General features: G+C 49.6%; 1 protein-coding gene across 1 annotated transcript; it reads left to right on the top strand.

The window, feature by feature from the left end:
* Positions 1-15081: 15081 nt before the first annotated feature.
* LOC124655268 (E3 ubiquitin-protein ligase SINA-like 1) lies at positions 15082-16761 on the top strand. Its single transcript, XM_047194192.1, has 3 exons — positions 15082-15200; positions 15330-15768; positions 15872-16761. The coding sequence occupies exons 2-3, from the start codon at positions 15334-15336 to the stop codon at positions 16541-16543; spliced, it is 1107 nt and encodes a 368-aa protein (XP_047050148.1). The 5' UTR covers positions 15082-15200; positions 15330-15333; the 3' UTR covers positions 16544-16761.
* Positions 16762-17372: the final 611 nt, after the last annotated feature.

The following is a 17372-nucleotide window of genomic DNA, read 5'->3' as shown; positions in this document are numbered from 1 at the left end:
GGCGGGGGCCACTATAGGCCATGACGCTCTGGAGAGTCCGGCCGTGCCACCACATCCGACGGCCGGCCTCGTTGAAGTTCGAAGGAGGCGGGCCGTCCTCCTCGTACCTGGCAACCGCCCTCTCACGCCGATTGATGAAGAAGCTGTCCCAAGTTGGGCTGTAGTCGGGATGCCACTGGGGATTCCTCCGCTGCTCAGGCGTGAGCTCGAAATAGTAGTGGTTCGTGATGGCCATCTCGCGTGTCACACCTAAAGGGATAGGAGGGACCGGTACGCCTCCGACGCTCAGCAACCAGCCGGTCGGGACGCGGTAGCCGGGCGGGCAGGGGTAGTTCGAGGCGCAAAGCGCCTCCGCCTCCCGGGGTGTTAGACATACGATGGAAGCCATGGGAGAGAGTGATGAGGTTTGCGGATATGAGTCCAAGCCTACATATATATAGTGGAAAAATGGCGGGAATGCGGGAAGAAAATAGGCGGGAACGAAGTGGCGCGCGAAACTTTCATCCCGGGTGGAGGCTCAAACCGGGACAAAAGACTGGGGAAGGCTTATATAGGAGGGCCTTATCTGGGGGGCTGATGTGCGGGTAACCTTTTGTCACGGCTGGTGGGTGCAACCGGGACTAAAGCTGTCGGCAGGATAAGGATGTGTCGGTAACCTTTTATCACGGTTGGTGGCTGCAACCGGGACTAAAGCTGTCGGCAGGATAAGGACGCGTGGGTGGACGCACTGCTCGATGAGATAAAGCATGTATCGCACGACGCCCTGTCGAAGGAACAAGACAAAGTAGAAGTGGTGCCGTGCCTATAAAAGGAGCATCGATACGCCTTGCCAAGCAGATCAACAAGCCAAGCACAGTTTCATTCCCATGGATGAAGGAAAGGGTTGGGAAATCTCCCTGGCGCAGCTTCTCGAAGATGTCGTTGGTGCACACGCCCTACGGCATCTTCGGAAGCTGCGCCTCGGAAAAATTTCCCATGCAAGCCCGTGAAAGACTCCGTCTCCTCTAACGAGTGTTGGGGAAAGGGTTCTCATTATTACATAAATGTAGAGATTGTCTTGGGAACTATATATGAAGAATACATTATTACATCGCCATCTAGTGTTGTGATCTTCTACGCCGTAGCCATGGAGAATCTTCATCATTTAGCAAGATGCTTGGGTCAATTTTCACCGTGAAGGGCGGAATTTCTTTAAACTTATTATAATCTTCTCGACATGTCTGTCTTGTCATCCACTCCCACGATGTTTCTTTTCCCCGAAAGAACTATGTGGCGCTTTAGCTCCTCGATTGATGTATTCTTTTGTTGATTTCTTTTTCTTGATTTGCTAGACATGTCCTTCACGTAGAAAACTTGAGCCACCTCGCTGGCTAGGACAAATGGCTCGTCCGTGTACGCAAGATTGTTGGGATCCACTGTTATCATACCGTACTTATCGTCAATATGTATACCGCTGAGCTTCACCCATTTGCACCGAAACAAAGGGACCTTAAAAGTGGGATCATAGTCAAGTTCCCATATCTCCTCTATGTATCCATAATATGTGGTGGTCTGTCCATTCTCGTCTTTTGCATCGAAGCGGACACCGTTGTTTTGGTTGGTGCTCTTTTTATCTTGGTTGATCGTGTAAAATATATTCCCATTTATCTCGTACCCTTGGAATGTACATATGTTTGAAGATGGTAACCTGGCCAACAAGTACAGCTGCTCCACAACAGATGGGTCATTAATGAGATGTCTTTGCAACCAACGCCGAAGGTATTCATGTGTTGACGTGTAATCAAGGACTCGGGCTGGCCCGTGTTTATTTCTCGTAAAACATTCTTATGTTTCTCGATGTACGGAGCCACCAAGCTGGAATTGTATAGAACTGTGTAGTGTGCTTGATTGAAAGAAATCTTGTCCCTGCACACCGTTGCTTTCCTTCGTAGTGTGCCTTTTCCAGTCAGCCTCCCCTCATACCGAGATTCAGGAACACCAATCGGCTTAAGGTCAGGAAGAAAGTCAACACAAAACTCAATGACATCCTCAATTCCGTAGCCATTTGAGATACTTCCTTCCGGCCTAGCTCGGTTATGAACATATTTCTTTAAGACTAGGGGCGGAGACAGGGGGGCGAGCAGGGGCTAGACCCCCCCAACGATCGCCCCCCCTCAACGTTTCCACGACATAGTATATGGGCTAATAGTCATAGATATAAGTGTTTAAGCCTGAAAGTCAATGTTTAATCTGTATTTCTATACGCATCAAGCCCAACAGGCAAAAGAAGAGCCCATCTATACATGCCATTATCGATCGTAGGGAGGCAGGAAGCCTAGATCGAAGCCTTGACTCACTCTCGTCTGTTCCTTCGGCCCTGTGATTGATCGATCTAGCTGCAAAAATGCTACTTATGCCGTACCCTAAAAAAGCACCTTCTACGGCGGCGGCGCTCGCCGCCTCGCTGCTCCAGCTCGCAAGATACCGGTCAGGCGCTAGAAGACCACACGGGCGCAAGACGTTTCCAGCATCCTAGCCGCGCTTTTGATCCTGCAGGTCGCGGCCATGAAGCTGCGTCCTCCAGTCCTTCGTTCAAGCACTCAATTTATAGGTACATTGATCTACACATACACTACCGCTGGCTTCGTTTTCATGGATCACAGCCTAGTAGTTCACTTAATTAGTACAAATGTAAGACGATGGATCTTAAGGGTAATATTTCACAAGCTATTCACTTTGTTAAGTCAGTATTAGATCAGCCTAACTGTTAAATGTGTGCCAGATAATAATGCAATAAAAATACTGTCTCCTTTGATAATGGTTAAAGATTTGAGTTTATTATACTCCCTCTCAGCTGTTTCCAGGGCGCTATATCATAGTGAATACCAACATGGGGATTTTTCATTCAATTAGCCTCCAAATACAGAGAAATAGACATTTCTCACATGGAACTACTCAAAAAAATCGAGTATTTTTGTTTTACTATATGTCAAATGCTTTGTGAAAAAAATTATTGGCTCCAATCCGCCCCCCCTATGTCCGAATCCTGGCTCCGCCCCTGTTTAAGACTCCCATGAACCTCTCGAAGGGGAACATATTGTGTAGAAATACATGACCGAGAATTCTGATCTCTTCAACTAGGTGAACGAGGAGGTGCGTCATAATATTGAAGAAGGATGGTGGGAACAACAACTCGAAGTCGACAAGACATTCGACCACATCTTCCTCGTAATCCCGACAAAGTTTACGGATCCATTACCTTCCGAGAAATTGCGTTGAGGAATGCACATATCTTCACAATGGCTAGTCGAACATTTTCACGGTAGAAGTCCCCTCAATGCAACCGGAAGCAATTGTGTCATAAGCACGTGACAGTCATGGGACTTCGGGTTCCGGAATTTTTTCTCCTTCATATTCACTATCCCCTTTATATTCGACGAGAAACCAGACGGAACCTTGATACTCGAATAGGGCTTCAAAAAAGATCTCCTTCTCTTGTTTGGTAAGAGCGTAGGCTGGCGGGCCCTACAAACCGCCCGGATGATTGCCGTTTCGTCCTTTATGACGTTCCTGGTCATCCCGTGCTTCTGGTGTATCTTTTGTCTTTCCATACACGCCCAGAAAACCTAGAATATTCACACAAAGATTCTTGGTCAGGTGCATCAGGTCGATTGCAGAGCGGACTTCCAGGACTTTCCAATATTCTAGCTCCCAAAAAATAGATTTCTTCTTCCACATGGGCGCGTGTCCGTCGGCGTCTTTCGGAACAGGTCGACTGCCTGGACCCTTTCCAAAGATAACATTTAAATCCTTGGCCATGTCAAATATATCGGCACCACTACGGGGACAGAGCTTCGGACGGCGGTCCGCCTCGCCATCGAAATGCTTGCCTTTTTTCCTTAAGGGATGCTTGCGTGGAAGGAAACGACGATTGAACGGGTACACAACTTTTCTCGCTTTTTCCCAAATATTTACTTTCGGTCTCATCTAAACGAGTGTGTGCATGCATTGTATCCTTTGTTCGTTCGTCCTGAAATGTTACTGAGAGCAGGCCAATCATTGATGGTTACATATAGCAACGCTCGTAGGTCAAATTCTTGCTCGGTGTGCTCATCCCACACACGTACACCTGGTTTGGCCCACAACTCCAAAAGTTCATCGACTAATGGCCTTAGGTACACATCAATGTCGTTGCCCGGTTGCTTTGGGCCTTGGATAAGCACTGTCATCATAATGAACTTCCGCTTTATGCACAACCAAGGAGGAAGGTTGTAGATACATAGAGTCACGGGCCAGGTCCTGTGACTGCAGCTCTGCTCCCCAAAAGGATTCATGCCATCTGTACTTAGACCAAAGTATAAGTTCCTTGCCTCACCTGCAAAATCCGGGAACTCTCTTCCGATGTTTCTCCACTGCCGACCATCAGCGGGGTGCCTCAACATCGCGTCTTTCTTACGTTCTTCCATGTGCCATCGCAACAAATTGGCATGCTCTTTGTTTCTAAACAAACGTTTCAACCGTGGTATTATGGGAGCATACCACATCACCTTCGCAGGAACCCTCTTCCTGGGTGGCTCGCCCTCAAGATCACCAGGGTCATCTTTTCTGATCTTATACCGCAATGCACCGCATATCGGGCATTTATTCAAATTCTCGTACTTCTCACCGTGGTAGAATACAGTCATTAATGCATGCATGTATCTTCTGCACATCTAATCCTAGAGGGCAGACAAGCTTCTTTGCTTCATATGTACTGACGGGCTATTCGTTATTTCTTGGAAACAACTTCTTCAATATTATCATCAATTTTTCAAAACCCGAGTCAGTCACACCGACCTCTGCCTTCCATTTCAGCAATTCCAATATGCTACCCAGCTTTCTATGTCCATCTTCACAACCTGGGTATAACAATTTGTGGTGGTCCTCTAACATCTTGTCGAACTGCAACCTCTCCTTATCCGTGCCACAGTCTCTTCTTGCATCAGAAATGGCCCGACGAAGATCATCATCAACAGGATCATCTGCCGCTTGTTCTTCACCTCCTTCTTCTTCATTGTCGTCCATTGCGGTATCATCGCATTCAGAGAACATAGATCGGTACTGGTCATCGTTATCTTCTTCTTCATCGCCGTCTTCCATCATAACCCCTTCTTCTCCGTGCTTGGTCCAAACATTATAGCTGGACATGAATCCAAACCGAAGTAGGTGGCTCTTAATGTCTCTTGAGCAAGAGTAATCCTTCTCATTCTTACATTTCAGACATGGACAGCACATAAAACCTTGCTTCGACTTGTTGGCCTCGGCCACAAGCACGAAAGAATTCACGCCCTCTCTGAAAGCGGGAGCACATCGGTTACCGTACATCCATGGATGACTCATCTGCATCGTAAGTACAATTATGTATCAGATGCAATCACCTTGCTAAAATTAGTATTGTACGGACTATGTATATATATACGAGAAAATAGTTGTTAACCGTTTACGATCACAAAGAGGAGAAATCTTATCAAATAAAATCAAGTGGCATCCCTCACAAGCATTCCATCAAACACCTCTTGTGCACATGTAGAAAAAATGAGCTAGCATACACCTCCACCTTTTACCACCAAGGAAAAAAATGTAGGGAGGTGGAAGGGGGCTGGCTGCGCGTCTATATATAGGCATGGACCTTTTGTCGCGGACCGTATTACGACCCGCGACAAAAGGGGTGCCGGCAGGAGGCGCCAGCCCTCAGACCCCTTTTGTCGCGGGTTGTGATACGGCCCGCGATAAAAGGGCGCGACAAAAGGCCCTGCCCGCTCCACATGGTTTCGGGGCGACGTGGCCAGGCCATTTGTCGCGGGTGCAGGCGCGCCCGCGACAAAAGGCTCCCACGAAAGCCCTGTTTTCCACTAGTGCCAGTCGATCGACGACAAGTCCAAATCGCCCAGGGCCAAGGCCTACTCTCGGATGCGGCCTTTGCTAGGTCGCGCCCAAACATCGAAATCGGCCCCACGTACAGAGATCATCAAGCTAAGAGGATCTGCAGCTCATCTGCAAATTGTGCACGGCAGCATGGCACCGATTTTTGTTCAGGTTTTACCTGGTGCAGGATACATATGGGAGCCGTAGAGCTCAAGTAGGGGAGATTACATTAGCACGTGTTCTAACTTGTTTGCATATTGACTTATCTACATGATAATGATAATAAGCAAGAAATACAGATGTTAAACATATGTATGCTACCTCCTTTGTGCTTAAAAGCATGGCATATATATGTCTTTCCAAATGTCACACAATGTAAAGTTTGACCTATGAGTTTTTCAAAAGTCAAGTAATCCGAACTTTATGTTGTTTGGTTCTGCGTGTGAGTTTAATTATAAAAATCCGTGTGACACGAGCATAGGTTGTCAATTCAACAACACCACATTCATTATTAATGTCATCCATGGTGTGTTCCATGGGGGACCCGGATCTAGCACCCTAGTAGATGGCCAGGGGGTGTGTTCCATGAGGGGACTCCTAAAACTAGTGGGAGGCTCTACTATATCGGTAACATGCATTATTCAGATATTGAAGCAAACAAAATACACAAACGTTCAACACATGCGTGTTGCTTCCCCCGTGCTTAAAAGTAAGGCCTGCAGTCTTTTTTCAGAAGTCACAAAATGTAAAGTTTGACCTATAAGTTTTTCCAACAGTCAAATAATCCAAACTTCATTTTCTTTCATCTTTATCCAAAGTTTTTTTTTTCCAACGACATACTTTCTCCTGAAACTTTTTATGTATGGGTGACAACAACAAAGAGTATTACCATAAGATTGTAAGATAGGGATGGACCAAACAAGTTATTTCAGAAGAAATCCTAAGAAAAGAAAACATGCATTGCAAAAAAAAGATAGGTAATTGTCAATTGTGCATTTAACCAATTCTCAGCACAAACAAAAATGTACACCCTCTATTTCGAAGTACTTTTCATAGATTTGTCTAGATATGCATATATCTAGGCACAAATTTTGTGCAAAGATAGATACTAATCTAGATAAATGTTTGATATTTAATTTAGGACAGAGTGAGTACATTTTTTCTTAGATTGAGTGAGTACATTTAATCATGTTTTCTTTTTTTCTGGTAAACCTTGGATCCCAGGTCTATGAATATATATTTATCTCAAGTGAACTCCGGTTGTGATATATTGTGTTTGAATAGGTCGCACATGTGTGGCTGTAATAGCGTGAGTGCGTTGTGTATTAGTTGTGTGCCGTTATAATCCCAAAAGTTATTTATTACCGTTGGGAAACTAGAGTTTTAAAAAAGTAAGGGGCGCACAAGGGTGATTATTGAATCTGGTAACTGTTATCACCAGAATTTGACCGGATCAGAGGTGGGCCACGATTAAAGTTGGGCTTGAAGAATATACATGAAAGAAATATATGAATCGGCCTTGTATACAAAGTTTGGGCTAGTTTGCCCGTGTATCTGTAACATAGTAGGATACGTATCGATTAGATAGAGCTTGGCTCGTGCCCGGTTGGGATTATTCCCACGTTAGAAAGTCTACGGACTATAAATATGTATCTAGAGTTTATGGAATAAACAACAACCACGTTCACCACAAACCAATCTAGGCGCATCGCCAACTCCCTTGTCTCGAGGGTTTCTTCCGGGTAAGCATCATGCTGCCTAGATCGCATCTTGCGATCTAGGCAGCACACATTTATTCGTTGTTCATGCGTTGCTCGTACTGAAGCCTTTTTGATGGCGAGCAACGTAGTTATCATAGATGTGTTAGGGTTAGCATTGTTCCGTCGTATCATATGCTTTCGTCCATGCAACCCTTAGACGTCTAGCCGCCCTTACGCCTATTTTAGGTGTAAGGGCGGCACCCCGCTTGATCGTTACTTAGTAGATCCGATCCGTTATGATTGCTCCTTGTTCTTCAAGGATTAGTTTAATATCTGCATAGTTAGGCCTTACAAACGGGTTGAAGGATCCGAGTGGCACGTAGGGTGTAGTTTGCTAGCCCTAGACAGGGATGTTCCGAGGATCAACTTCATGTTGGTTTTTAGGCCTTGTCTAGGGTTGGTTTATGATCACCGTGCGTGGCCGCCGGAGCTCAATCACGCGTAGGATGTTCCGATTATGTGGTGAAAACCCTAAATCGTAGTAGGTCGTTTTAGCTTTGTTTTGATCAAGCAGGACCACCATGTGACCGTATACCTCATACGGATAATGGGTGGATCGGCTCCTTGAGCCGATTCACGGGACAACCTGAGAGCCGATCGAGGCTCGTATTTAATGTTTACGTGTGTGCCATGCAGGAAACTAAGCGAGGCACATCCAACACCTTCCTGACCAGGTATAGGTCAGGTGGCACGCCCTTGCACCAGCATCGGACGTGCGTGCCGAGTCTTTGCGGGCCGTCGCTCGGAGGGACCAGGGCCAGCCGTAGTCCTGAGAGCCTCCCGGCTCTACTGTGTTGCCCGTCGCTGCCCGCCGGTGGGTTTCTGACCGCACATATTCTGGCACGCCCGGTGGGACCATCTTCGACATCAACCGCATCGCCATCTACGTCTGAGATGGCGGAAGGTACTCCGGTCACGTATGAGGATCTGACCGAGGAGCTCAAGAAGAAGTATGACGAGGTCAAAGCTATCCTCGAAGCCGACCTCATCGGCTCTTTCCAGAGAACCCGCTCACACGGCATCAGGTAGAAGGGGTTCTCGCCTGAAGGCGCGCTCGATGGAGTGGACCTCGTCCACCCTTCAGAAGAACGCACCAGGTCTCTGCGTCAGGAGATTAACTTCATGGTAGCTCATTCGCTGCACCGCCATTCTGAGAGCCTGGTGAACACTTTGGAGCGTGTCGCTCTTCGCGTGATCCAGGAAATCATGAGCCATCAGTATTCTCCGTCAGGACCAGCTCTGGGGACTCACCAAGGAGAGATACCACTCCAGTCCCGACCACCGCTGCCGTTCGCGTTGGCAGCACCAGAGGTGCCGAGCTCATCGGCATACGTCGTCTACAAGATCGGTGGTGACCCTAGTGACTACGAGTTCTTGCATGAGGCGCCTAAGGAGATCCCTCACGGATACACGTGCACATACGTGCGGATTGCGATGACTCGGGCACTCACGAGCCGGACCGCAACGAGCAGGGACTTACGGAACAGCAGGAGGAGCTTCGGGGAACGGATCTTGAGAAGCGGACGTGGCTAGCTAAGTATGCCACTCCGACAAACCTCCGCAGCTCAGCTCCCGCATTTGGCTCGAAGCTGGAAAAGCAAGCATGGCTGGCTAAGTATGCCACTCCGGCGAACCTTCGCAGTTCGATTCCTACAGCCGACACCGCGGATCAGATTAGTGCCATCTTAAAAGACCAGTTCGGCATGGTGCCGAAAAGGAGGACAATCGGCTATTCCAAGCCGTACCCCAACGAGTACGAATTGATCCCGCTACCACCCAAATATCGGCTACCTGATTTCTCCAAGTTTAATGGATCAGATGGTTCCAGCTCCATCGAGCATGTGAGCCGATATTTGGCGGAGCCGGGCACGATCTCAGCATCGGATGAGCTGCGTGTGAGGTTCTTCGCACGGTCCCTCACGGGATCGGCTTTTGGGTGGTACACATCGCTGCCACCGGACTCAATCCGGACTTGGAAGCGAGTTGGAAGAGCAGTTCCACATGCGGTATCACTCGAAGGCTTCCGAGGCTGGCATTGCCGATCTAGCACAAGTACGACGAAGCGCGGAGAAACAAGTGTCGGAATATGTCCAGCGCTTCGGGACCGTTAGGAACCGATGCTATTCGGCTCGTGTGACCGAAAAGAAGCGATCGAGTTGGCGGTGGTGGGTCTCGCATCGACGATCAAGGACGTGGCCTCCCAAGCGGACTACCCTTCACTAGCGCACATGGTGCGTAAGCCGTCGATATATGAACAGACGCCACCCGGATGTATACCGGGATAAATTCAAACGTGCGGTGGTCCTGGTTGAGGCGGATGAAGATGAAGGTTCTGCGGGAGATCAAGAGGTAGCGAGTGGCTGAATGGACTCGGGGGCAAGCCCCGTGTCCCGTAAGTGGGTTAAGCCACAAGGTCCTCCAAGAGGGTTTGACTTCGATGTCACCAAGGCTGAGCAAATTTTCGACCTCTTACTTAAGGAGAAACGGCTAAAAGTACCCGAAGGCCACAAGATCCCCACGGCTCGGGAGCTGAACGGAAAACCATACCGCAAGTGGCATAACACGTTCACCCATGCCACCAACGACCGCAGGGTGTGGCGTCAGCAGGTCCAAATGGCGATAGAACAAGGGCGTCTAATTTTCAGCCGATACGCCATGAAGGTCGACACACACCCTTCCCCGCCGTTAACATGGTGGAGTATACTTACCCCGGAGGGTGCCAGCCGGGATTCTCATTCAACATCAACATGGTAGGACCCGGGCACCACTGCGGTAAGGACGGAGACGAGGGCAGCTGCTCTCATAGCAAGGACACGAGAGGAAGCCGTTCCACGCGATCGGCTCCGTCACGATGGCAAGCGCTACATCACAGAGGGAGAAGTGAGGAACGTGAGATATTAGCGACCTCTCTCTGATCACCTCCTCAACAAATATGTGAGTCAATACGACCAACGCCGACGATACAACGACGATGATGAAAGAGATCGTCTGGCTAGGGACACCGGAGCGGCAGTCAACATTATGCCATACTCCATGCTACGTCGGTTGGGGCGCTCTAGCTCGGATCTGATCAAGACCAACGTTACACTGAGCGATTTGAACGGCCAAGCATCTGACGCACAAGGTGTTCTGAACGTGGATCTGACCATAGGAAGGAAAACCATCCCTACGACGTTCTTTATTGTAGACAGCAAGAGCATCTATGCTGTCCTGCTAGGGAGAGATTGGATCCACACCAACTGTTGCATTCCATCCACGATGCACCAATGCCTAATACAGTGGGATGGAGATGAAGTAGAGGTCGTCCACGCAGATGATTCAGCCGAGATTTCAACGGCTGGAATGAACGTTTGGGAGACATCAGGCCAAGAGCCACTCTCAGGCATCAATTTGGACGACTGCGAGCGCCTCGACGTGACGAAGGACGTGGTTAGGCTGGTTTTATCCACCGGCCTGACCGTGTAACAAGAGCAACATATATGGACAAACGTGGCGATGCCGATCCGTGTGATCGGCCCCAAAGATCTATGGAGGAACATGGCAAAACCTTCATTGAGCGATTCAATCAACGTGGAGGCCGATTCCAGGCAATCGGCCAAAATTATCCTCACCATACGTTCGCCCGTGTTCAATACGAGTGCCTTGGCTAACTACTGAGCCGATATCCACGAGTAACTCGCGCATTCGGCTCGGGGGCACCTAATCAGATGAACATGTGCGATACATGTGCGGTGAAATTTTGGGGGCCGATAGAAAAATCGGCCCCAGTAAAAAAAAATTCTCATGATGTTTCTCATGATATACAGCCGATGCACGGACATCGACTTTAGAGCTAAGGAACAAAGCCGATGCACAACCATCGACTCTAGTACAATTTCATGGGATCTACCAGTTGTGTGTTCAAGACGCGGGGACCTCCAACTCTGTGCGCAAGGTTGCCAGTTCAGCGGTGCTGTCAGAGGAGTTTTGGTTTCTAAGCCGTTGGTGATCATCTGCAATATCGGCTTTCAACGGAAGAGAGGTAATCGGCTTTGGCTGGCTCCGCATGGTAGCTTTCTCGGATTTGATCGAGCGCGGGTCCATTTGTCCGAATTGCGTGTCCTCATCACCTGTTCTCGCCTTGATCGAGGCTCGGGGGGCAGCTGACCTGGTAGATACTCTGTTTTTGAGAAGCCGATTGGGGTTTCATCGGCTGGCCCTCCATCATAACCTTCTTCAAAGGTGGTGAGTTCTTGTAGGAGAGAATCACTGGAGCTGATAGGAGGAATTTAAAGAGGGATCCATCATCACCGGTAGGGAGTTGGCTCTGGGCCATCTGGTTGCTGCAAAGAAACAGAGCAGGGTTATAGAGTATCGCTGAGGAGATTTGCGAGCGAGCGACATCCGTTTCGCGAAGTATCGGCTTCAGGGTCAAGTCGTTTCAGCAGCGGTCCTAGGGTTCTCTTGAAGACATTGGTCTTCTACATTATCCACCAAACCTCAAGTCATCGGTCGAAAAGATGAAGGATGGATTGTGAGGGACCGATGCGTTGACATCGGCTCATTGAGCATTGGCTAAGTAGACAATCGGCAGGGTCAGTATGAGGGGAAATCAGCTAAATTAGCTTAAAGGAAATCGGCAAAATCAAATTGGGGGAAATTCTTCATTGATAAACAGGATTTCTTACATAAAGAGCTGATTGCTCTCAAAAGGAAGTACTAGGGGATACATTGCCCCATCTACTACTACCGATCCTATGCTAAGGGTCCTATCTACGGGCCGTCGCTCGCCCTCGTCGTCGCCGTCGTCGCCAGCTGTCGGCACTACTCCCGGCGGGCTCGTCGTCGGCTCGCTGCAGCCGGCCGCCGGCAGGGCCCTCGTTGTCCTCGTCCTCCTCGTCAGCGTCGTCGTCGTCGCTGTCGAAGTCGCTGAGGTTCCCCGGCCAGGGGCAGAAGCGCTTGGCCGGCGGTTCGTCGGAGGAGCTGTCGTCCTCCTCCTCTTCGGAGGAGGTGAAGTCATCCCAGGAGAAGCGATCGTCATCGCTCTCCTCCTCCGTTTCCCCGTCGGCAAGGAAGCGGAGGTCACTTTCCCCGTCGGTCGAGGACTTGTCGTCCTCAGACCAGACGGAGAAGTCGTGACTGGACTCCTCCCCGGCTTCGATAGCGCGGCGGATGTTGGCCGCATGGGCCTCCTCCGGGTCCCACTCCGGCGTCGGCTCGCGGGAGGAGGAGGATTGGGTGGAAAAGACCCGATGAGGCGGAGGAAGAAGAAGACATGGTGGCGCAGGAGGGCTTTTGGAGTGCTAATGCGAAGAGGATGAAGAAGCAAACTGTTTGGAACGGTTAAATAAAAGGGGATATAGTGGAGATTCAATGCCACAGCAGTTTCCGAGGAAGTGGTGCCCAACATAAATTTTTTTTTGCCAGGCCACGCGGAGAAGTTGAGAAGGCAAGGCATCATGATGAAGGGTTCTGCGACGGTTCTGCTCTGCCACGACATGACCCGACGAAGGAAAAGCAGGATGATTTTGGAATTGTCATTTCCAAAACCAGGGGGCATGTGTTATCACCGAATTTGACCGGATCGAGAGGTGGGCCGCGATTAAAGTTGGGCTTGAAGAATATACATGGAAGAAATATATGAATCGGCCTTGTATACAAAGTTTGGGCTAGTTTGCCCGTGTATCTGTAACATAGTAGGATACGTATCGATTAGATAGAGCTTGGCTCGTGCCCGGTTGGGATTATTCCCATGTTAGAAAGTCTACGGACTATAAATATGTATCTAGGGTTTATGGAATAAACAACAACCACGTTCACCACAAACCAATCTAGGCGCATCGCCAACTCCCTTGTCTCGAGGGTTTCTTCCGGGTAAGCATCATGCTGCCTAGATCGCATCTTGCGATCTAGGCAGCACACGTTTATTCGTTGTTCATGCGTTGCTCGTACTGAAGCCTTTTTGATGGCGAGCAACGTAGTTATCATAGATGTGTTAGGGTTAGCATTGTTTCGTCGTATCATATGCTTTCGTCCATGCAACCCTTAGACGTCTAGCCGCTCTTACGCCTATTTTAGGTGTAAGGGCGGCACCCCGCTTGATCGTTACTTAGTAGATCCGATCCGTTATGATTGCTCCTTGTTCTTCAAGGATTAGTTTAATATCTGCATAGTTAGGCCTTACAAACGGGTTGAAGGATCCGAGTGGCACGTAGGGTGTAGTTTGCTAGCCCTAGACAGGATGTTCCGAGGATCAACTTCATGTTGGTTTTTAGGCCTTGTCTAGGGTTGGTTTATGATCACCGTGCGTGGCCGCCGGAGCTCAATCACGCGTAGGATGTTCCGATTATGTGGTGAAAACCCTAAATCGCAGTATGTCGTTTTAGCTTTGTTTTGATCAAGCAGGACCACCATGTGACCGTATACCTCATACGGATAATGGGTGGATCGGCTCCTTGAGCCGATTCACAGGACAACCTGAGAGCCGATCGAGGCTCGTATTTAATGTTTACGTGTGTGCCATGCAGAAACTAAGCGAGGCACATCCAACACCTTCCCGACCAGGTATAGGTCAGGTGGCACGCCCTTGCACCAGCATCGGACGTGCGTGCCGAGTCTTTGCGGGCCGTCGCTCGGAGGGACCAGGGCCAGCCGCAGTCCTGGGAGCCTCCCGGCTCTACTGTGTTGCCCGTCGCTGCCCGCCGGTGGGTTTCTGACCGCAACAGTAACATGTATCTATTTTTATGCGGTAACACACATGTCATGTCATCTATTTTTCGCGTTCCTTTACTTTTCGCATTTGTGATTGACCCACATCTGAGACTACTTTAACTATCTCCAGTGTATTAGTTTTATGGCTCTTTAGCAAGATTGTGTCAAAGACAACCAACTATTACAGAGTTCAACCAATTGCAAGATAAAGCTGGTGGACTAGATATATAGTAGGGCGGATTGACATGATCAAATATCTCATACACAACTATCCTTTTGTAAGAAATCTCTATTTAGGGAAACATTTCCCACCTGAATATCAGAACAACGCGGATGTGAAGCCTCGAACATGGGTGGGTTGCTTGGTCTCAGCCACTCCTCGCCATCCGAGCTAGGGTCGGTTCATAGGGTTTCTGAAACTCAATACTATCGGTAATATCACCTTGATACTCTCTTGGTGTTTTTTTCAATGCTATGTTACAATATTAGTTCAGCATTTGTGAGAACTTAAGAACAAATAAAAAGTGAAGAGTCTTATGGGCTAAACGGGCCACACTCCAAGTAGTTGCAAGAGCGGGCCGCTTCAGAACCGACCTTACGATGGTTCGGCGGCGCAAAAGACCAGAAGAGAAACCCTCTCCGTGGCCACCCTCAGAAGAAAAAAATCGCTGGCCGTTCCCCTCTCGACCTCAGTCCCCAATTCCGCGCCGCCGGCGAGAGTTCGGCTCCCGCACGGCCGCGGCTAGCCCCTCCGTACCTGCCAGGTGACCCTCCTGCGCGAGCTGCACCTTCCATCGGTGAAGGTCGACAGCCAGGTCCTCGGCCCGGTCCCATCGCCGCCGCTAGATCCGTCATCTTCAAGCTCAGGTTTCGTCCAAGTTCCGAATTTTCATGTCGGCGATTCTGCAGATCTTTTTAATGGATTAATTACTGGAATCTGAAGAAGGGCATTGATTATTTACCACACACATTCTGCGGCGCCGTCGCGATCTGCAGGGAGATGAGCAGCTACAGAGGGAGCGGAGGGAAGCGCCTCCGGACGTCGCCGTCTGACGCGGAGGGTAGCCCCGAGCAGCCGCCGAGGAACAGGCGTCGCCAGTGGTTTTCGGCCTACTCGCCTTCGCCGTCGCCCTACCGGTCGCCCTCACCGTTGCCGTCCCCGTCGCTCTACCGCTCACCCTCTCCCTCGCCCTGCCGCTCGTGGTCGCAAAGGCTGCCCAGCGAAGACGAGGACAATGCCGACGACCGCAGCCGCAGCCGCGGTTCGGACGAGATCGACGCGCAGGGCCGGTCTCTCTGGAGGCCAAACGGGTACAAAGGTGCAGGGCAGCGGGGCCACGGCGACGTGTTCAGCGTCCACATCGGCGGCGACGACTACGACCACCTCTTCACCTGCAAGTGCTGCCGCCGCATGCTCAGCTCGCCGGTCTTCCAGGTGAGGTTCACTTCCATTGTTTATATCTTTCGTAGACCAAGGTTCAGTTATAGCGCCTTTTATCGTCAGAGCGACTAACCCATGTGTTCTTGATCGTGTGCAGTGCCCGTTCGGCCATGTTACCTGCTCGAGGTGCGACAGTGAATACGGGGACAACCGGTGCAGCAGCTGCGGTGCTGCCAATGGCTACGGGCGCAACCGCGCCGTCGAGGAGTTCCTCGGCCGCATTCGCTTCTCCTGCCACAACAAAGAGCATGGCTGCACAACCCTCCTCGCCCACCATGAGATGCGTGCGCACGAGGAGTCTTGCCGCTACGAGCCCTGCTTCTGCCCCATCCCTCGCTGCGGCTTCGCAGGCCTGTCCGACGCCCTCAAAGCTCACCTCATCGACAACCACCACTGGCTCACGGTCAACTTCCGCTACGGCGAGAGCTTCCAAGCCCATGCCCTCATGTCGACCATCATGCACAGCAAGGACGATGGCGAGCTCTTCTTCCTGGACAGCTTCCGCGAGGGCCGCGGCACTGCTCTGTCCATGATCTGCGTCCGCCCCGACAACGCGGTCGCTCAGGAGTTCGTGTACGAGCTGAAGACAACGGCGAGGAACAGCGACAGACGTCACAGGCTGCAAATGCAGTCAATGGCGCGGAACACGTCGCTACGGAACGGGATTGGGGAGAAAGAGAAGGTGTTCCTGCTGGTCCCTAATGACGCTCAGTTGGGTGGTCACGTGGAGGTGTGCATCCGTAAGGATGTTGCCGGTGCATCTCCGTAGGTTAGACGACCAATATCCATGGCGATACTATCTGGTTTTAGGCTACTGGTACTCCTCATCTCACATTGCAGTTTATTGTTGAATGCCCCAGGTAATCTGAATCTCATTTCACATTGCTGCATTAACTATCAGCCATTGTCTAGATATACTTATATGCTTGTCTGAGGAGGAAGAGAAAAATTATGATAAGCTTTGGTGGTAATTAGGTTCATTTTTTATCTGCCCTTGCACATGCTCATCCCTTGTGGATTCGTTCTCAGCAGATTCGTCTTGGCGCATCTCTCGATGTCGCACCAATTCTTGATCCTGACGTCCAAATGCTTGTACAAGTTGATTCTCTATAGTCAGGGTGTAGGATTGTTTTTCTTTAGATGTTGCTAGCATGTTACCAAGGTGGGTTAGTTCTACGACATCATTGCTGGGAGCTCGTAACTGCCATCCCGAGCTTGTAAAGGACCCTGTGGCGTGTTGGTCTCTGGATCAGCAATTCTGCAGGTTCGACCGTCGCAGTCACCTTGGCATCCAGCGTCCATCGGACGGGATTGCCTTTCCCTTTTCCTTTTCATGAGAGTTGATAATTGTGGCCATGTTGGGAGCTATTTCTTGCAGCCTGTCAAATTATTTGCTCACAGCGTATAAACTGAACAACTTGTTTTGGACACTCCTAGCCTTGGATGCATGAAAATTTAATGTTTTTTTCATATAAGTTTAAGGCTTGAAAAGAAGCTATAATAGTATTACTATATATTTTGATGGGAGCAAAATTTAAATATTATTTTTGGTATCACCCAGTTCCACTGTTGCATATGAATATAGGTTTTATGAATTA

Source organism: Lolium rigidum, chromosome 5 (genome assembly GCF_022539505.1).
Source record: "Lolium rigidum isolate FL_2022 chromosome 5, APGP_CSIRO_Lrig_0.1, whole genome shotgun sequence".
NCBI lineage: Eukaryota > Viridiplantae > Streptophyta > Magnoliopsida > Poales > Poaceae > Lolium > Lolium rigidum.
This window is presented reverse-complemented; position numbering and strand designations above follow the sequence as displayed.